General features: G+C 44.8%; 1 protein-coding gene across 1 annotated transcript in view; it reads right to left on the reverse strand.

Annotated features, from left to right (window-relative positions):
* OBSCN (obscurin, cytoskeletal calmodulin and titin-interacting RhoGEF) overlaps positions 1 to 22,871 on the reverse strand; it is a 4,979,884-nt gene that overhangs the window by 860,549 nt on the left and 4,096,464 nt on the right. Inside the window, exon 65 of the mRNA XM_044066040.1 lies at positions 12,966 to 13,241. Coding sequence (XP_043921975.1) covers positions 12,966 to 13,241 — 276 coding nt within the window. The remainder of the gene's footprint in view (positions 1 to 12,965; positions 13,242 to 22,871) is intronic.

A 22,871-nucleotide genomic window follows, 5' to 3' on the forward strand; every position in this document is an offset into this window, starting at 1 on the left:
AACTGTCAAAGAAAGAAGCAAGAGTAAGTAAGGACAAGACCCCTCTAATAGAAAATGGGATTACTTGTCCAACTATAACACTGAACCAGATTCACTCTAAAAGTATAACTCATGCGCGAGGGCAAGGCCCCTCTAATTAAAATGGGATCCTTTCCCTCAAATAAAAGACAATTTTACCACAAAACTTGCTCAAAACTCAGTCACACAACAACGATAGCTGTTAAAACAGCTTTTGGGTATACTAATCAAAAATTTCTGACAGAAATTTGTTGAAGAAATAGACACTTAGCTCAGCCAAGTCCGAGACCACGTCTTTGCTGTAAAGCGGCAAACGAGATCTGGGGAAGCAGGGGTGGTGCATCCTGGGATGTAGGATAGCTCAGCCAATAAGAGACTTCGTGCTATAGTATAGCGTGCCGAGTCGGAGCCGAGGATCGGCTCCAAACCCATCAGTACAGAATGTAGGCGACATAGGATCACATAACATCATAAGATTACAGTTTCTACCCAGGGTGCAGCTCATCCAGACTCAGCACATAAAATATACTACATATGCACGCAGCACTGGCAGGTCTATACACAGATGGAGTCTTGAGAAATTAAGTTGTTTGAGGGGGTTCTCATATGTGTGTGTGGGGGGAGGCATTTGTTTGTGTGTGTTTCTGGGTGCATGAGTGTTCAGTGGGGGGGGGGGTGCATATTTGTGTGCTTACTATAGTATTAAGGAAGACATACATCACTGCTAAGCCCCTAGAATTGACCAAAAAATAATTTGGTTTTGACCCAGTGTTCTACTCACCTTACCTATTAGGCACCGTTAACATCTCATTATAGACCAGTGCTCTTGCGCTTCATGTCATGTGACTGTGCTACTAAGCTTCAAGGACCTACTGACCTTTTCTGTATTGTTAATAACCCACACCTGCACAAAACAGCAACTACATAGCAACCATACTCCTTCAACAACAATGGCAAGTTAAGGAAATGTATATCTTTTTAATGTTTCAACTTAGTCTCTGTGCAGCTATATCTATACAGTTGTGCACACATATGCTTGACCACAAGCTATACACACATACCTGTCAACCTGGAAACATCAAAAATCTGGACAAACGCCCATGACAAATAGGTACAAATCTGTATGCTGATTAACATAAAATTTGCATACATAATTATGTAACCCTGCCCACTTGAATGGAATTGTGAGGTACCAACTTTCAAGCGCAAACTGAACAACAAACAACCAAAATATGGCCCCAGCCCAGATTCTGTAGTAAATATTTTTTTTCTTTTGAAATGTGTAGAAATGATGTTCACTGGGAAGAGAGAAGATGATGAACCTTAGGATTTTGTTTTTGGTGACTTGCAGTATCTGGGTTTTGTGGTAAAAGTGGGGCATTTAATGGTAGGAAATATTCTAATCTTAGCAAAAGAATATTATAATTTGATAGGACCTCCAGAAGTCATTCTCCATGGCCTACTGATCAGTGGCATAGCTTGAGTTTGTGCTGCCCAGGTCTTTGTATTTGCCAACCTTCCCACCTCACAAAATCATGGTCGAATGGGGCCCTCCATACACAGCCCTCCCCCTGCAGCCATTCCAATGTTCCATTACTTGGCTATTTCACCCCATTTACCATAAACACTGTAATGTGCGTACAGATTTACTTCTACGATGATTATTTGGATTTCATTTAAAACTTTTATTTTATAGCACAAACACAAATAGACATCTGCTAAACAAAGGCATACAGTCTCACAACGAAAACAGACTTAGCATTAAAACTTCTCTGCCCTTGAAACTCACATTCATTAAAACAGCACTGAAACTCACATTCAAAGAAAATGCATCTGGCCAGTGGCGGATAAAGATTATCTTTGGGCTGTTTTCTCATTATAGGCCCATTGCACACAAAACATACATGTGTTCTCTAATACACCTTCCTGACTGTATTAAATTACATTCCTTGTATAATACAGCACACTTGTTAGAGCGCATTTTAAATGTTATTGTTTTGAACATTTTTACAGTAAGCAATGAAACAAAATGCATGAACCAATAATGAAAAAACTGCCCAATTCAGAACATTTCCACTATAAAAGTCTACTCAAACATCTACAATCCACCAGTATCAGTAAATATGCACACTCTCTGCAGAAGTAAAAGTCATCTAAATAATTCCACATTAAAGAGATCTGTAAGATCTGTAACTAATGAAGAGGTTGGTGCTAGCAAACAACTTAATATTTCATTGTTTCATCTAAAAATAAAACAACATAATATTTCATTGTTTCATCTACAAATAAAGTGTATGTTGCCCTTGAGGAATAAATTGCCTATGTTACATTAAAAAAATGATAATATAGTAACACTGCAATAGGGAATGGATAGCAAACTGATTCATAGTTACTAGGTATCTTTGCCAAAGAGGAGATTCTCAGGATTGCAGCATCCACCGATTCCACCCCCTTTAAAAGTACAACACAATACAGTATCAGCAATCTATCTATATACTGTGGGAGTAAAACCCACAGTCTTCTGCATCAAAAGCAAGTATTCTACCTGTTGTGCTACTAATAGAAACACACTTGGCCTAAGCAGTGCTGCTTATGGCAAATTGGTTTGTTTTGTTAGTAGCACAACAGGTAAGCTACTTGCTTTTGATGCAGAAGGATGTGGCTTCTACTCCCTCAGGGGAGTAGAACCCACAGCCTTCTGCATCAAAAGCAAGTAGTCTACCTGTTGTGCTACTAACAACACAAGCAGACTTGGCTTAAGCAGCACTAAACTTCTCTCCCCCTGAAGAACTATACAGCACAAGAAATCTGGAAAAAGCCAACATTTATTAGTGGGGACAAAAGCCCAAAACCAGGGACACATTTTAAACATAGCTTGTATAATCTTAGAAAAGTTGCTAGATTAAAATGTTTTGTGTGCCATGCATTTCCTGAAAGATAGGAAGACTGAAACTTAAATGGCTATCATTATTTAGTGAATTCAGTTCAACGTCTCACTGATTTGCCAGAAAACCACAAATTTTAAGAGGAATAAACCAAACGTATGAGCCAAACATTCCTTAAACTTTGTATAGTTGAGAACTATGGTTAACTCCTTGAATCACAAGGTGGTGGTGGTGGTGGTATGGGTAAAGAATTTAGGCTCTTGCTCCTTGTACCTAAGGTACAGAGTTTGAGTCTGAGTAACTCTAACTAGCAATTATAACTAACTGGGCCACATACACACACACACACACACACACACACACACACACACACACACACACACACACAAAAGCAACACACATCCCTCTTGTTCCTTTAAGTAAACTTCTTCTGGCTCACACAGTACAAATTAAAGTGCATGGTAACTATAAAATCTTCTTTCGGCTTTTTCCCGGTTAGGGGTCGCCATAGCGGATCACCTGTCCGCTCATGATTGGTAGTGGAGTTTTACAGTGTCGAGTTGCCAGCCCGGTGCCCAACCTTCCACAGAAGGCACACACATGCACACACTCACACCTAAGGCCAATTTAGTGTCTCCAATCCACCTACAGCATGTCTTTGGGATGTGGGAGGAAACCGGAGCACCCGGAGAAAACCCACGTGACCACAGGGAGGACATGGAGACTCCGCAGAGAAGGCACCTCAGCCAAAAATCGAAACGGAGAACCTCTTGCTGTGAGGCAGCAACACTAACCACTGCACCACTGCGGCCGCCCTAACATGGTAACTATTAAATAGTTGCCGTTATTAAAGTAAAGACCATTTCTGCAGCTGGCCATTACTTCTAAGTGTGTTAGCATAAAGGACAGCACAAGGAGGAGCCCTGCTGTTACATTTCACCTGGAGGAATTCAAATGCAGCTGTCTGCATGCTACGGCCAGATACAAAGTTCAGTGAATCCCTCCAGCCTTCATCCAATTCCGACAGGCTGGCATGCTATTCATAGAGTTGACATCATTGTGCACGCCTCTGCATGTGACGTCAGCTAAAACCAAAAGCATTTAAAAAAAAAGCTGGGAAATTCAGAAATTAAGGGGTTCCACTCGGGAATTGTGGCACCCCATTATTTGAACCTCAAAACCAGTAAAAACTGAGAAATTTGGCATGGTTGAGAGGTATGTATACACAGCACTGTGTGTGTAGCTCTGTTTGTGTTCATGTGTTCATCTTTCTATGGAGATGCACATATTTGGGGAGTGCCTTGCATTTTGTTTAGCTTTACACTGAGTATTGCAGATAGTTCAGACCATCATGTGTCATGCCTGGAGGACATAATGTCCTGTGGTAGATGGCCATAACTACGTTGGTAATGGTAATTTAAAAGCCGTGTTTTTTTTTCAAAGAGCTATAAATTGTAACAGCAGCATTAGTTATCAACATCTGATCATCTGCATACCTTCTGTGTATCAAAGGCAGTCCATGGTCACTTTAACATATGTTTATTTTAGTTACTTACTTGCATTTTCTTATTGAGGAAAGTCCAACTAATATAGTACAAATGAACACATTTATATATAAGATACACTGACAAACTAAAACGTGGATTAATGTTTGTTCATAAGGTAAGAAACATAACAGAATACTGCACAAGAGTAGATATTATAGCAGCAATTAAAAAAGATAGAAATCAACTAGTGACATGATATATACTTAATGCAAATGGCAGCTGAGCACTTCAGATTCTGGAAAAAAGCAGAACATGTCACACTGCAGCAGGGCATATTAACTTTTGGAAACAAAAAAGAAGTTATATCTTACCATAACTTTCCACCACAGCACCACTCTCAGTTCTGGAACACTGATATGCAGGTTGGCCTCCAATGTGGTCCATGTGCCTTGGATTGTCTTTCCCTGGAAATGCCCCCCCACCCACCCAATCAGGGAAGCATCCGTGGTCACAATGGCATTGGGCTGAGGCTTCAAAGTTCTGTGTCTGGGCTCATCCACCAAAGAAGGTCCTGCTTGTAGGAGTTGGTTATCTGGATCTGGAAATATAGAGGGAGATGATTCGGGAACCACTGACAAAGAATAAGCCATTGGAGAATTTACATGTTTAACTTGCCAAGAGGTACTATTGGGATTGAAGTTGCCATGGATCCTAGGGCCTGAAGAACCTCTCTCACTGAGACTTTGTTTAGACAGTGTAGCACCCGGAGCTGAAGCCTCAGTCTCTGGAGTACATGAGCTGGGAGTGACACCAGACAGGATCAGATGTTGAAGACTGCTCCAATGAATTCTATCTGCTGGGTAGGGACCAGGTTTGACTTCTCCCAGTGCACAGCTATCCCCAAAATTTCTGCCAGAGAAAATGTGTACTGTAGGGCTGTTATCAGAAGATGCTTGCTGGGGGTGGTGAGGAGCCAATCACCCAAATATGGAAACACCCGGAATCCTTGCAATCTCAAGTGAACTGTAACTACTGCCATGCATTTTGTGAACAGTCTGGGCACTGTAGAGAAACCAAACGGCAGAGCACGAAACTGACAGTGATTGGCTCCTAGCCGGAAGCGAAGCAGACTCCTGGAGCACTTGTCCATTTTGATGTGGTAATACGTATCCCAGAGAACTATCGAGCACATCCAATCTCGCTCCCTCACAAAAGAAAGAATGATCTGAACCGTGACCATCTGGAATTTGATTTGGGCGACAGACTTGTTCAAGCTGCTGAGATCCAGAATGGGTTTCCAGTCCCTTCTCTTTTAGGGCACCAAAAAGAATCTTGAGCAAAATCCGGACCCACATTGGTCTGGTGGGACTGGCTGGATAACTCTTTTTTTGGCACAGCTTTTTTATTTCTGAATCTGCCTCTTCCCTTTGACTGGGTGGAACGTCGCAAAGATTTGTTGGAAGTTTCGGATAAGAAATAAGGGGAACGGTGTAACCTCTGGTAATTATACTTTGCACCCAACGATCGGTGATAATAGAGTGCCAGGCAGCTTGGTGCAGAGAGAAACGACCCCTAACTGCTTCCAAAGGCAAACAATCAGGCAGCTCTTCAGGAGTGCTGGTAAGACTGCCCAAAGAAAGAGTCTCTGGAGCCTTGGTTACGTGGACCACCTCTGCCTCTATAGGGGTGTCTTCTGAAACTGTTACCCCCTCTGCCTCTGGGGGTATCATCACCACGTGCGGCACAGAAAGGACCCTGAGATTTTTTGTGCCTTATCTTCCCACTCCTCTGGTTCCTGGAAAAGGAGCGTTGATTGTTGGAAAAATGTAGGCCCATGGCAGACAAGGTCTTGCCGTCCTGTTCACACCTAGCTAGTGTGTCCTTCACTTTGGAACCAAAAAGGGAAGATGCTTCGATGGGAGCATTCAGAAAGAAATACTTGAAAGTATCTGCGAGGTCACAAATGCTCATCCAGGCATGACGCCTCATAACTATGCCTGAACCCGCAGCTCTAGCCACCCCTTTGGTTGCATGTGAAAGCAACCTCATGGACGAGTTGGAGATCAATTCCAGAGTAGCAAGCTGCAAGGCAACTTTGTCCCGTATCTCGTCAGACACCTGTCCTGCGAGTGTTCCAGAGAGTTCTGAGATCAAGTCTTTTTGGAGCCCCATAAAATGCACCAAATAGTTCAGGGACTATATGGCAAAGGTCGCTGATGCAAAGACTCACTTCCTCAATCTGTTCCTGGCCCAGGACTCCCTGTTGGACAGATGGACAGCAGGACTCTTTTCAGCCAGATCCTTTTTCATGGCTGCAGCTACCACCATAGCATGGACTGGTAAACCTCTGGACCAATGTGGGTTCTCCTCGGGAGGAGAAACAATTTTGTCAGGTCTCCAAGGGATCGCCTCAGTAGAGTCAGGGCTCTTCCATGCGTGTTGCACTACAAGCTGGACTAGCTCATCGGCAGGCGGGGTCACCGAAGAGGTAGATGGCCGGGCATGGAAAGCCTGCAGGAACACGGACTCCCCAGAGGAAAGGTTGGAGGGCTTCCAGTCACCGCTCTGAAGGAGACATCATCAGGGGATGACCGTCAGAACCCTTCACCATCATCGTAATCCATGTCTTCTGTTAGAGACTCCTCAGGCAAGTCAACATGCGTGCTCTTGCACGATCTCTTCTGTGGAGCTCCTCAATGAGGGCTTCCGAGGAGGACTCGGAAGAGTGGGTATCCTGAACAGGGGTTTCCTGCAGCTTCCCTGCCCGGTGTCCCAGGGAGGTGGCCCATGGCAGCTGTAGCTCAGGGGGAGAAAACTGGGGTTCCGACGTCAGCGGAATGCTTCCAGAAGCGAGTGCCCTCATCATCACACTCGTGAGGGAGTAATATTGCCCTACTTAGCTTGTCCGCTATCACGCTGGATTTCCCCGGGATGTGCGTTGCTAACTGAAAACGCTGGGACGACACAGCCCATTGCCAGACCCTGAGGGCTTCTCAACTAAGGGGGTAAGACTTGGTTCTGCCCTGCTTGTTCAAGTACCAGACTACTGACATGTTGTTGGTCTGAATTGCAACAGTCCCTAGAGGGAGAGAGTCCTGAAAGTACTGCAACGCCAGAAGTACCGCTCTCAACTCTAGAACACTGATGTGCAGATGTGATTCTTGATCTGTCTATGTGCCTTGGGCAGTCTTTCCCTGAAAATGCCCCCCCCCCACCCTATCAGGGAAGCATCCGTGGTCACAATGGCTACGGGGGGGGGGGACAAAGGGTCTTCCGATTGTGATATGAAGAGACGTCAACCACCACCAAAGGTCTCTCCTGCAAGAATCCGTGATAAGAATCATGTGGTGCATCAGTAGTTTCTGGTAAGACCACTGAGCAAAGAGGAGCCATTGAAGCATTCGCATATGCATCCTTGCGAGTGGTATAGCCAGGATTGCTGCCACCAAACCTAATAATTTCAATACCTCCGCTGCTGTAGCTTTGTTCTTTGATACCAGTGAGCTGATGTTTTGGCGGAGAAGACAGACTCTTTCGATAGGGAGACATAGAGTGGTAGTTGAGGTATCTAACTCTACTCCTACAAAAATGGTATGTTGCGATGGTGATAAGGCAGACTTTTCGAACTTGATTGTAATGCCTAACTGATGGCAGAGTGTCAGAGTGTATTGTGTTGCCTGAGTCAATTGATGCCTGGTGGTTTTGGTGAGGAGCCAATCGTCTAGGTATGGAAACACCTGGAATCTTAGACGTCTCAGGTGAGCCGTGACCACTGCCATGCATTTGGTGAACACTCTGGGGGCTGTAGTGAGACCAAAGGGTAGGGCTCGAAACTGGTAATGATTGGCTCCCAGCCGGAAGTGCAGATGATCTCTGGAGCATCTGTTCATCTTTACATGATAGTACACGTCCTTGAGATCTATGGAGCACATCCAATCACCTTTCCCTAAGAAGGGAAGAATGGACTGAAGCGTGACTATTCGGAACTTCTCTTTCTTTACGAACTGGTTGAGTCTGTTGAAGTCCAAGATAGGTCTCCAGTCTCCTGTTTTCTTTGGTACCAAAAAGAATCTTGAGTAAGTTCCGAATCCGACTTGGTCTGCTGGGACTGGTTGGATGACTCTTTTTTTCTAGCAATCTGCGGACCTCTATGATTGCTTGTTCCCTGAGATTGGGTGGAACATGTGGGATTTTCTTTATAGAAATGGGAGGAGTAAAGAACGGTATGAAATATCCTCTGGAAATGATGCTTTGTACCCAAGTATCCGATGTTATGTTTAGCCAGGCTTCTAGGTACAAAGACAAGCGACCCCCAACTGCCTCCACAGCTGAACAGTCGGACCCCCTTTCAGGGGCGCTGGTAGGACTGACCGGAGAACTGACCCCGTCACCCTGTTGTTGCGGACCCCCTCTGCCACTGGGGTAGCGTCTTCCATTATATCCCCCTCCTCTGCCTCTAGAGGGCGTTTCTCCACGTGTGTCCTGAAAGGCTGCCTGAGTTTTTTGGAACCACATTTTTCCTCCCCTAGGGCCCTTGGAATAGGGCCAAGTAGGGGTCGAAAAACAGATCCCAACGGCAGATACAGTCTTGCCTTCCTGCTCACACCTGGTTAAAGTTTCCTTTACTTTGGGCCCAAACAGTGATGAGCCATCGAATGGGGTATTAATAAAGGAAGACTTAAAGGGTTCTGCAAAGGAACAGAGACGCATCCAGGCTTGTCTTCGAAGAGCAATGCCTGAACTAGCGGCTCTACTTGAGCCATCAGCTGCATAGGATATGAGACGCATGGACGAGTTCACCACTGAGTTTAGGGTAGCGAGCTGGGCATTGACTTTGTCGGCCACTCCTGCAGCTACCATACCCTGGAGAGTATCTCCTAGCTCTTTCAGGAGGTCTCTCTGTAGTCTTGTAAAGTGGGTTAACTAGTTCAGTGATCGCAGAGAAAAAGTTGCTGAACTAAACATGCGCTTCCCATATCTGTCCATAACCCTAGAATCTCTGTTAGGGGGATGGATAGAAGGGGATATCTCAAGTACTTCCTTTTTGGTGGCTGCAGCTACCACCATGGCATCAACAGGCACTCCTTTTGTCAAAAATGGCTTGTACACTGGGGTAGATATGAATTTATTGGGTCTACGAGGGACAGGTTCCATGGCCTTCGGTGACTCCCACACCTTACGAGAGATCAGATCCATGAGCTCGTTGTAAGGCGGAGACACCCAAGAAGTGGAAGGTTGAGACCCAAAAGCTTTCAAGAGCACGGACCCATCCTCAGTAGGGGTCTTGGACTGACTAAGGATCTCTAGTATCTCTGCAAAGGAGATATCCTCAGAGGGGGATCAAGGGGACCCTTCTGACTCATCTAAGTCCGTGTCAGATGTCAAAGACTCCTGTGGGGAGTCTAAGTGCCTCCTCTTGCACAGTCTCTTCCTGGGCACCTCCACAGTGGGGGGATCTGGGGAGGTCTCAGAAGAGAAGGGGATGCCCTGTGGGGGTACTTGAGGCTCGAGGTCTCTACGCTTAGAGGGATCAGTAGATGAAGAAGCAGACACAGGAGCTTGAGGGGAGAGGGAAAGCTGAACCGATGCTGACGTTGTCTTTGGAGACAAAACTCTTCTCATAGCATCGAAGGCACCATGGCTCCAATGAGAAAGAGTGGACTGACCCGAGAGTACCGTCTGATCCTCCCGCACTGAAACCCTGGGCTCCGAGCCCAAGGTAGGAGCCAAGCTCATCCGAGCCGAAGCCCAGAGAGGAAGAGTCGGCAATGACAAGTCGGTGCGACTATCCTCCCCGGACCCGACGGGAGAGTGTCAGCTTTTAGAGCCTTTGGTCGGCGCCGAGGACATCCGAGTAGATGGAGCCGATAACACTTGTGCGGGTATTGGCTCCAAGGGTTCGACCACCATCGGTTCAATTTCCTTCAGCTCCGAGAGTCCAGTACGGCTCGGAGGAGGAGTAGACAAATCCGGTTCCATGGTCTTCGGTACCGACGAGCTGGTCGGGCCGACAACAATTTGGCAAGTCCTGGTGCCTGTAAAAGCTTCTGCACTAGCTGATCAATGTCCAAATCTGAAAGGCTGACTGAAGATTTAGCTGAATGTACCGAAGGTGCTCACTGTAGCAGAGGTGAAGAAGGAACTTCAGAGACCGGCTCCAATACTGAGAGCTGGCTCCAAATCAAAGGTACACTCAGTTCCAATGACTGTGGAACCAATGACCCTCCTTCTGAAACCTTAGCCTTTTTTGAGACCTTATCTGAAGACTTGGATTTTGAGGATGTACTAGCACCCTCATGGCTACTCAAAACTTCCGAAAAAGATTGCTGTAGCAATCCCCTGTCTATAAGTTTCCTCCTTCTCTCCAAGAGGACTCTTGAAGAAAAGGAGTGGCAAATGCTACAAGAGTCTTGGAGGTGTTTAGCCCCCAGACAGTAGACACATTGAATGTTTCCGTCAGTGACGGACATTTTCTGCCCACAATCTGGGCATTTTTTGAATCCTGATTTGGGATGGGATTTCTCCTTATCATCCGACATTTTTAAAGGAAAAAACAGTAAATTAGATCCACAAACAACTAAGCCCAATCCGGGCACTATCTATAACAGTATTATATATATACAAATATAGATACAAATATAGGGCTAAGAGGCCCACAGAAAAAGCCAGACTATTATAAGGATTAAGTAGAGAAAAAAAAGGGGCTAAAGGCCCACACAAACTAAGAAGCCAACAAAGCCCTAACTTTTAAACTATTTATACTTTCTAAGTATTTAACTATACAGTAAATATAATAGTACTAACACACAATATATTTTTTAAACAAAAAGAAAACGTTTTATAGACTTGCTGTTAATTTTTTTCTAAAATGGTCCGAGCTAGCTGGATCACCGAGATCTCTCTTGTCGTGGCAAACTAGATCTGAGGTAATTCCAGCAGTGCATTGTGGGATAAGGGGCATGGTCTTGAGCTACTGGCAAACCTTGAGCTTGCTATCGGCCGTGTCGCTCCGAACCCATCAGTGAGAATAAACAGCGAGATTTAACAACTTCACATCATGATATTACATTTTTTGAGAGATGAAGTTTGCCTAGCTGTGAACAATGGCTCTAGATGATTGTCACTGCTGAAGTGAAACATGAAAAAAATGGGAAAAAATAGGTTGTGCATGGATGGATAAGGTTTTCAAAAGAGGATGAACTGAGTTGAGGCTAAGGGAGCTTAATTAAGGGTTACAGTGAGAGGAACTTAGAAATTAATTACTAAGGATATAGTAGCTACATCTAAAAAGCAAAGTCCTAAGTGACTACATATGGAAATGGAACTCCACATGCAGTGGAGGCTCTTAGAGATACAGAAAAATTATTAAGAAATAGTCAAATAATTTTTAGCTAAAGATCATTGCATGAAATAATACAACTCAGTTTGTGAAACACCTTACATCCTCCATAATGTAAATTTATGACTAGAAGTTTTAGGTGGTTCCACAATTACTTTTAATTCTTCACACTAACAGCAATTTCATATTGACCACCAACTCTGCTAGCCTACAGACTTCTTTTTTTAATTTTATAAATAGGTAATACTCCTTCGGCACAACTGCCTTTTTCAAGAGATACATGGAAGTACTGCTGTAATTAACTGGCTCCCCCTTCATATATAGTAGTGATGCCATCCTTACGTAAGTAGCAGCGACAAGATTATATCTGGAGTACTGTGACTAGTTCCTAAGTTTGTACCTCAGCCAAAAAAAAAACAGACTAATTGAAGATCTCCACTTAAGAGTTACAATGATTATTAAGCATGTAGACGCACTCTAAGAATATAAACCAAGTGCACTGGTATGTACACAAGACCAGAAAAGGATGGGGCCTTTGGTGTATATGCAGAGGTTTGTTGAAGAGTAAAACAGAAAATGAAAACAAGGGAAGAAGGAAAGCAATTTTCAGGACAGACTTGAGAAATGTTTTTTTCTTCTTAGATAACTACAAACACAAGACTCCACAACCAGACTCCGCCATTCCAATTTTGATGGCTTTTCCCCCACTAAAAGACATCTTGTTCCATTGAAAAAGCAGATCAATTTGAAAAGATGCTGGTTCTAAAAGAAAGAAACCTGTAATGTAGAAAGACTTGAAAGTACAACAATGGCATCATCTTATAGAAATGCATGACTGAATAACAAAAGACCCTACTTTAGCAGGCAGTCACAATTATTTGTTAATTTTTCATTCTTAACAAATAACCTGAAATGAGCAAGTTGTAAATGAACGGTGATTTAGAAAATAAATTGCATTGCAAAATACCCATTTTGGATTAAGATAACCTGAGCTTTATTATTATTTTAAGACACCGGACATCAGTATGTTTGTAACCCAATACAGAATGAACACAGAAGTTGAACAACACTGCTGCATAAGGCAAGGGTGGCTCACCACACACACACACACACACACACACACACACACACACACACACACACACACACACACAAAGGCCATGATGGTGATAATAATAATAATAACAGCAACAACAAAAACAACAATAATAATAATAATGCAATATTAGTACTTACGTTTGACAGTCAAGAAGGCAGATGTCAAACCAGTGGCGGTCATGAATGTCACCCTACAGCTATCCTGTACTGTGAGATTCTTCAGGAGGAGCAGATGCCTTCGCCCATTTTCAAATAAAACTGTCTCAACATTCTCAGATGGAACTGCAGGCTCTCCATCAATAAGCCACTTATAATCATAGCTTTCTGGTCTGGATAAGTAACATTCAAACAAGGCCTCTCCACCTTCCATGACTTCTGTGTTCTCCAAACCCTGGACAATATCAACCCGCTTAGCTGTTAAGAGGAAAAAAAATACCAAAACTGTAACACTATATTCATCCCAGTATGGAAAGAAGGTAAGCAGTTCACTGAATACTCTACCATTTTTACGCAAGTTAATACTGTAACTCTCCAAGTTTGCTTCTAAACTCAAGTCATAAACAGTGCAATTAGACCTAATGCTGAACGGACAATTACTACTCAGCCATGATGACAGAATGATGAGAAAGCAAATTGTACTTATTTATTTATTTGTAGTTTGTTAACCGGGAAAGTCCATTAGGCTAAAAGAGCCCTTTTTCAATGGAGGCCTGGGGAGAAAAAATCCGAGTACATACATTCAGTAATAAAATCAACCACATTTACAAAACAATACAATACAATTAACTCAAAAATTAATGCAATAGTAAAAAATAGCAAGTGTTAGTACATAGTATTGTGCAATACAAATTATGTACAGCTTACAGGCTTGAAGAAGGGATAGAGGTGTAGAGGTGGAAGAAGCAAAGGGATTTATATGGTGTGCCCTGATGCCAGGTCCAGCACCAACAGGAAATGAAAGGCATTCTGAATGGGTGGAATGCCAGAGACTATGCCATTAAGATGGGAAAGGGAGTTAGTAATTGTAGGTGAAGGAAAAGAACAAGGTTGGAGATGTTTAGAATTTTGGGACAGAAAGGCTGAATGAAATTGGACCAGGTGGGTGGGGGTTAGGAGGGGTGAGAGCAGGAGCATTCCCAAGTAGAGGTGAGGTATGACTGGAGTAAGGCCTTAACGGTGGAGTGGTTCTGAGTGGTTCGGATGTGTGGGGGAAGTGCATTCCATTTTCATGATAGAGAAAAAGAAAGTAGAAATTGCCCAGGAGAACGTTGAGGTTTATGGATTTTGAGGAGATTTTGGTAACTGGACCTGACAGATTGGTGAGGAAGATGCAAAGTTAGTACAGAGGTGAGAGAAGGGCATTGGGAAAGATTGATAATAAGTTTATGGGCAGTGGAGAGCTGGATACAAAGGAAGTAGTTTGGTAGTTCCAGCCAGTTCAAGCAACATAAGGAAATGCAGCGGTGTAAGGAGGATTTGGATCTGGTGGCAAACTTGGAGATTTTATTACAACAGGCTGCCAGTTTGGACTTTAGGTTGGTTTGAAGATTAGTAAGGGGGGCCCCCATACATGAGAGAGGGAAGAAGGTAGGTGGTAGAGAGGGTACCCCGTACATGAGAGATGGAAGAAGGTAGGTGGTATACAGGATAAGCTTTGCTGTAGAGGTACGGTAGCGATTGTGGTGATAAATCATTCCGAGCTACTGGGGAGTTTTCTTGATGTTAGTTTGAAGGTGAATGTCAAACATTAGATGTTCATCAATAAAGACGCCTAGAAGCTAAGTGTGGGGGACTATTTCGATAGGAGTTAAGTTTTGTCTTATGACAGAGAAGGAATTCTTGTCTATTTTGATATTTTTGGATGGGGTGAAGATCATAAGTTTGGTTTTAGATGCATTGAGAGCTAGGTGATTATTTAACATCCATGTCTCAGTGCTATGAAAGGTGGCCTGGGTTATATGTATAAGTTTGGAAAGAGATTCAGCGGAACAGATGTTGGTAGAATCATCGGCATATTGCACAGGTTTATTGTTTGGGATACATTGCTGAAAGTCGTTAATGAAGACGTTGAATAGTAAAGGACTTAGAATAGACCCTTGGGGGACACCTGTCTGAGTGTTGAGGTAGGAGGAAGTACAGTTTTTCCACTTGATGGCCTGTTCCCTGTTTGTGATATAAACTAGTTAATGAAGGAGGAAGAAAGTTTAAGTTGAGAGAGCTTGGACAGGAGAAGGCTAAGGGAAATGGTATCAAAGACCTTGGATAGATCAAGGAGGATGGTAGATAAGATATTACCAGAGTCACGAGCATGGTTGATATTATCAAGGAAGGAAAGGAGGGCAGTGGTGGCACTATGGCAGGATTTAAAGCCATGTTGTGTTGGAGACAGTAGATGATTGTCTAATAGGGAAGGTAATAGTTGGTGATGAATGCATTTTTCAAGAATTTTAGAGATAAGGAGAGGATAGCTATGGGGCAGAAGATGGAGATGTTGGTGTTGTTGCCCCCTTTCTGTAAAGGAATGATAAAGGCTTTTTTCCAGAGAAGGGGTATGTAGGATTCCTAGATGGATCGATTAATTCGAATACATAAGGGCACAGCTATGCCATCTGCAGACAATTTGAGGAAGTTAGGAGGTAGGTTCTCTGGGGCATTTGAGCATAGTTTTAATTTAAGGAGGTTTTTTTTTATAGTGTTGACAGGAACGGGTTTGAGTGTGAAGGGAGGAGGGTGGCTGCTACTGACACCTGCAGAACTGATGCAACTGACTTCCATGAGAGGTACTCAATCAGAAAGTCAAGAAATAGCAAGGTCTCACCTGTAACTGTAAATTTCTTCTGCTGTAAAGGTCTTGGATACCCTCCATCCATTATCCTGAAGACCAATCAGCTAGCTCAATATAGTTTTGAAACACGAAGAGAATAAATCTAAGCCGACTATTCTGCTTAGTCTAGCAGAAGCATACTGGTGTCAAGCTGGAATGAAAATCAAACTAGAAGTAGATAGAAATCAGGCGGTAACTGCATGTACCAAAAAACAAACAAGGAGGCAAGAAATGTGGAAAATGCATAAATATAGTTGCAAGTATAGAAAAATTCTGGAAGAACCTCATGTTGATCAGGCTCAAACGCAGGAATAGTTAAGGACAGACAAATTCAAACGAAGAGATGAAAGGTTAACACTGGCGGCCCAAGATAGTGGACTATGTACATGTTAGTTTACAAGGTCCATTGAACATGTGGAAGAAACAGACAAATGTAGGCTCTGTAAAACAGAACTGGAAACAATTGCACACCTTGTTGCTGGTTGTGACATACTAATGGCAAAAGGACTGCATACCGAAAGGCATAATAATGTGGCAAGACTGGGGATTGTGCAAACATAATGGTACTGAAGTGGCTGAAAAACACTGGAAACATGAGCCACAAAGCATTGTAGAAAATGATGAAGTCTACATCACATGGGATCACCCATTACCAACAGTTCAAAAGACAGATGCTAGAAAAATGGATATAGCGGTCCATGAAAAGAAGACAAACTAGCATTGGTTACTGAAATCACCACACCCAGTGACTACACTGTCTTCCATACAGAGAGACACAAAGTCATAAGATATCAGGATTTGCAGGCAGAAATGAGAGCAATGTGGGAGAAAGATACTCAGACAGTTTCAATAGCAGTAGGAGCAACAGGTATTATAAAAAAGAATCTAAAATCGTATTTAGATATGCTACTAATACATGTAACCCCATACGAATTGTAAAAGGAGTCATTACTAGGCACATTGCGGGTGCTGCGAAGAGCACTTCTGGCTGACATAAAACCACAAACAAAAATAGAAGTTATGTCCTTACCATAACGTTCCATGTGGAGTGTTCATCTCGCCTTTGTTCTTACACCTGGGTTCGGAGCCGATCCTCGGCTCCGTGTCGGCCGCATGGCAAAGCTCTGCATCGAGAAGAAGCTCGAGACCAACCTAACTCCCACAATCCCCCTCTGCCTTTACCTCAGATCTAGTTTGCAAGCAAACCAACAGTAACAGAAGAGAGCAAAACACATTCATGCCAAACAAGAATAAACATAGCTAAAATACATAGCCATAACAACTGCTCAAGGCAGAAGCAGGAGAAACAAACCAGGCACCTAAACTGGATGTTCTTCCTGAGGGTGGGAGGGTGGGAATGTAAGAACAAAGGCGAGATGAACACTCCACATGGAACGTTATGGTAAGGGCATAACTTCTATATGTGAGAGTGTTCAATCTCGCCATTTGTTCTTACACCTGGGTAGTGTCCCTAGCTCCATGTTCCTGAGGAACTCAGGGGAGAACGTTCCTGAGCACAGTGGAACCAAAGGTTGCCCTGTCCCTAGAAATTCTGTCTACCTTGTAATGAGAAATGAATGTATGTGGTTTAGACCAAGTGGCAGCCGCACAAATAGTGTCTAACGGCAGGCGGGCTGCATGAGCCAGGGATGTAGATACCGATCTTGTAGAGTGCCCTTTGGGCTTGACAGGTAAAGTTTGTTCAGAGGCATTATAAACAAAAATAATGCAATCAGAAAGCCATTTGGACAGGGTTCGGTTTGTAACTGCCATACCTTTCTTGCTGTCTGAGAAGGCTACAAAGAGCTGGTCTGTTTTCCTGTGATCCTTTGTTCTCTCCAAGTAAAATCTGAGTTGTCTATGAACATCTAACTTGTGTAACATACATTCCAACTTATTAGAATGGTTCTTGAAAAAGGTGGGGAGTTCAATGGACTGATTAATATTATTAACTGAGCAAACTTTGGGAAGAAAGGATGGATTAGTGCGAAGAGATACTCTATCAGGGTGAAAGATCAAATAAGGATGTTTAACAGAAAGAGCTTGAAGCTCCGATACCCACCTGGCCGATGTGATAGCCACCAGAAAAAGGGTCTTCCATGACAAAAACTTCAAAGGACAGGAAGAGGCTGGTTCAAAGGGTGGTAGCATCAGCTGTGACAAGAGAAGGTTCAAGTTCCAAGGTGAAGTAGGACTTCTAACTGGTGGTCTAATATGGAAAGATCCTTTTAGAAAGGCCTTACAAAGTCTGTGAGCCATAATAGGAGCCCCACTTTCCCCCACATGAAAGTTCGATATGGCAGCTAATTGCACCCTCAAAGTGGCAGGAGAAGCCCCTTGGTGGAACAGTTCGGTTAAAAACTCCAAGACCTTATTCAAAGGAGCTATTACAGGATCCAATTGTTGTGTAGTTGCCCAGTGCACAAAACGCTTCCATTTACTAGTGTAGATCTTTGTAGTGGAAGCTTTATGAGAAGCCACCAGGATATTTTGAACTGCTGGGGATAGAAGGTCAGACCTGGCTAAGAAGGGAAGCGGAGCAGCCAAGCTGCTAGTCTGAGGGAGAGAAGCGACGGGTGGAGAGCCCCTGACGAATGGGTCAGTAGATCCGGCTCTGGGTCCAGGATCCAGTGTTCCCGCATTTGGTGTGCCAGAAGAGAGGGGAAACCAGATTTGACGAGGCCAGAATGGGGCAATGAGGATAATTGTCCTTTGCAGGTTGCTGGCTTTCTGTAGAAATTTTGAAATCAGGGGAACAGGAGGAAAAGCGTACAGGAGACCCGGGGGCCAATCGTGAACCAGAGCGTCCCTGGGGACTTCACCTGGAGGGGGTAATAGGGCAAAATAGCTCCTGCATTTGGCGTTCATTGGAGACGCAAACAGATCGCAGGAAGGCTGACCCCACTTGCAAAATATTTCCTTCGCAACTGACTGTTTGAGGGACCACTCATGAGGTAACAGGATGGCTCTGCTCAACCTGTCCGCTATGACGTTGGATAACCCCGGGATGTGCGTTGCTATCAGAAAACGACCTGTGGACTCCGCCCAATGCCAGATTCTCATGGCCTCTCTGCATAGTTGATACGACTTGGTTCCCCCTTGCTTGTTTATGTACCAGACTATGGACATGTTGTCCGTCTGAACTGCAATTGTCCCTAGAGGAAGAAGGGGAGCAAAGTGTTGCAACGCTAGAAACACTGCCCTCAACTCTAGAACATTGATGTGCAGATTGTATTCCAAATTGGTCCATTCACCTTGGACTGTCTGTCCCTGAAAGATGCCCCCCCACCCTATCAGGGAAGTGTCCGTGGTCACCGTTGCTGTCGGCGAGGACAGCACAAATGGTCTTCCGCTGGAAAGATTGCAAGTTCGTAGCCACCAAGCTAGGTGTGATTTGCATATGTTTGTGATGAGAATTTTGTGTGTCAGGGGTAGCTTTTGGAATGACCATTGTGCAAACAGTAGCCATTGATGAACTCTCATGTGCAGTCTTCCCAAGGGTATCGCAATGAGAGAAGCTGCCATGAGCCCCAAAACCTTCAGAACTAGCTTCGCTGGGGATTTTCTGGATGATAGAAGAAGATATATATGGTTTCGTAGGGAGTTTATCCTTTCTGGAGGAAGCCTTAGAATTAAACAGCGTATCCAATTCTGCTCCTATGAATGAGATATGCTGTGATGGCTGTAGTAAAGATTTTTCGAAATTTATGGAAATCCCGAGATGTACACAAAGTTGTAGCGTGTAATCCCTGGCCTGAATCAGTCGACGCTCGGTGGTGGCAGAAAGGAGCCAGTCGTCCAGATACGGAAACACCTGGAATCCCAGGCGTCTCAAGTGAGACGCTACCACTGCCATACATTTAGTGAAGACCCTGGGGGCTGAGGTCAGACCAAAGGGCAGGGCTCGAAACTGATAATGACTGGCTCCCAGCCGGAAGCGCAAGTGATCCCTGGACGCCCTGGCCATTTTGATGTGGTAGTATGCGTCCTTCAGATCTATTGAGCACATCCAGTTGTCCTTCTGTAGAAATGGAAGGATCGACTGAAGCGTGACCATCCGGAACTTTTCCTTCTTGATGAAGGCATTGAGTTTGCTTAGGTCCAGAATTGGCCTCCAGTCCCCTGTCTTTTTTGGAACTAAAAAGAACCTTGAGTAAGTTCCGAATCCTCTTTGGTCCGCTGGGACTGGTTGGATGACTCTTTTTTCTAGCAGCTTTGAAATTTCTATAGCTGCAGGACCTCTCAGATGGGGCGGAACATCTGGAAGTCTTTTCTGTGGAATTGGGGGAAAAAGGAAGGGAATTCTGTAGCCTCTGGTAACAATGCTTTTTACCCAATTGTCTGATGTAAGATTTTGCCAGGCCTGAGGGTATAAAGCTAAGCGACCCCCGACTGCCTCCAGAGCAGGACAGTCGGGCCTCCTCTCAGGAGTGCTGGAAAGGTTTCCCGGGGAGTGTATCCCTGTCACCTTGGTTCTGCGGACCCCCTCTGCCGCCAGGGTGACGTCTTCCACCTCTGCCCCCTCCTCTTCCTCTAGCGGGGGCATCACCCTGTGTGCCTGGGAAAGAACCTTGGGGTTTTCGAAACCACATTTTTCCACCACGTTGCCCTTTGGGGTACGGTCTGGATGGGGTGGAAAAACGGACTCCGACAGCAGACAGAGTCTTTCCCTCTTGCTCACACCGGGTAAGGGTCTCCTTTACTTTGGGGCCAAAGAAAGTGGCACCATCAAACGGGGCGTTAGTAAAAGAAGACTTGAAGGCTTCCGCAAATGAACATAAGAGCATCCAGGATTGTCTAAGAAGAGCAATCGCTGAAGCCGCTGCCCTACTCGATCCTTCGGCTGCGTATGAGATCAGCCTCATGGACGAGTCTGCAATAGATGTAAGGGTATTGAGATGTGCTGTAACCTTTTCCGAGACGGCAGCATCTGTAGTACCCTGGAGGGTATCTCCCAACTCTTTGATTAGATCCCTCTGTAGCCGTGTGAAGTGGGTCAAATAGTTCAGGGATCGCATAGAAAAAGCCGCTGAACTAAAAATGCGCTTCCCATACCGGTCCATAGTCCTAGAATCTCTGTTAGGAGGATGGACAGATGAGGAAGATTCAGACATCTCCTTTTTCGCGGCAGCTGCCACCACCATAGCGTCCACTGGTACTCCCTTTTTCAGATAAGCCTTATCTTGGGGGGCAGTAATATATTTGTTAGGCTTTCTAGGGACTGGCTCCACCGTGTCAGGTGCCTCCCACGCCCTTCGAGCAATCAGTTCCATCAACTCATCGAAGGGCGGAGTGACCCAGGAGGAGGAAGGGCAAGCATCGAATGCCTTCAGCAAGACTGACTCATCCTCAGAAGGGGGAAGGGCTTGCTAATCACCTCTCTGTTTTAGGATCTCCAGGATGTCAGAAAAGGTGACATCCTCTGAGGGTGATTTTGGGGACCCTTCTGACTCATCCAAGTCAGTGTCCGATGTCAATGATTCTTGTGGAGAATCTAAGTGTCTCCTCTTACACAGTCTTTTCCTCAGAACTTCCTCGGGGGGGGGCATCCGAAGAAGCCTCCGAGGAAGAGGGGGCACCCTCTAGGGGTGACTGAGACACTGGTGCTCGACGCTTAGACGTAGCCGTGGGTGCAGAGGAGGATAACGGATCTTTAGGGGAAGGAGAAGCCATTTCTGCTGAAGTGGTTGTCTGAACAGACAACACCTTCCTCATGAGTTCGAAGGCCCCCGGGTCCCGAGTCGAGGTATCCCCCGGTTCCGAAGAAGTCGGAGGAATCCCCGAGACAGGCACCGAAGGTATCGACCCCGAGGACGGAGCCGAGTCGATCCCAGCCGAAGCCCCGAGAGGGAGCGTCGGAACCGAAACATCGGTCCGACTCTCAGTCCCGGACCCAAGGACGTATCTTCGGCTCCGAGACTCCGGTACTGGGTCCGACGGAGTCGAGGTGAACGGTACCGACCGAGAAAAAGACAGATCCAGTACCGAGGGCTCCACAATCAACAGATCAGCCTCTCCCGGCTCTGAAGACTGGATAGGCCTCGGAGGAGGAACAGGTGGAGATAAGGGAAGGCCTTCGAGTCTTGACACCAACTGGGAGAAGACAGAGATGAGTTTAGACAAGGCCGTATTCTCCATCAATTTCTGCACCACGCGGTCTACATCGGTGTCGGAGAGGGGCCTGGAAGAACGCATCAAAGGAATCGAAGACGGAGCCGACCTCAAAAGTGCAGGCGGAGGAAGCTCCGTCACCGGTTCCAAGACTCGAGGCTCGGTAACTGACAACAGTTCAACACTCGGCCCCGAAGTCTGTGGAACCGGTGATCGAACTTTGAATGAAGAGCTCGGAGCCGATGACTTGGGCTCCGACGTCTTCGACTCCTTCGAGGATTTAGATGCCTGGTCCAATGCATCCAGAGCCTCTTGGAAAGCAGGCTTCAAAAGACCCCTATCCATAAGCTTCCTGCGCCTATCTGTCATGACCCTTCCACTGAAAGAATGACAGATGGAGCAGTCTTCTTGCAGGTGGAGAGGGCCAAGACAGTAGATGCAGGAACTATGATTGTCTGTGACAGACATCTTCTGTCCACATTGGCACCGTTTGAAGCCTGATTTAGCTTTTTCTGACATGTTTACAAATTCAACTCAGAAAACAGAGAAATAGCTAGTACTAAATGTCCAATCCAGTAAAAGTTGTCAAATCCAGTAAAAATGGTCAAATCCTGTTAATAAAGTCACATCCAATAGTCAACTCCAGTAAAAGTAAAAGGGTGGGGTAGGCCCCGAGGGAATAACTCAAAGAAGTATATAAAAATTATATACGGAACCGAGAAACCCTCGATACACTACTCATACACACACACAATCAACTTTAAAAGAGTTTTATACCAAAAATAATACAAGTAATAAGAGAATTAAATAATCTTAGCTTTGAGGTGGTCCGAGCTCATCAAAATGATGCGAACGTTGCAGTGGCAAACTAGATCTGAGGTAAAGGCAGAGGGGGATTGTGGGAGTTAGGTTGGTCTCAAGCTTCTTCTCGATGCAGAGCTTTGCCATGCGACCGACACGGAGCCGAGGATCGGCTCCGAACCCAGGTGTAAGAACAAACAGCGAGATTGAACACTCTCACATCAAATACTAAAGCAAACTTAGAACTTTAAAAAGCGTGTGAGAAACCAATAAAAACAAACGGAGCAGATGACAGTAGAAAAAACAAT

This window comes from Protopterus annectens, chromosome 3.part0 (genome assembly GCF_019279795.1).
Source record: "Protopterus annectens isolate FY-2018-M chromosome 3.part0, PAN1.0, whole genome shotgun sequence".
In the NCBI taxonomy this organism is placed as follows: Eukaryota; Metazoa; Chordata; order Ceratodontiformes; family Protopteridae; genus Protopterus; species Protopterus annectens.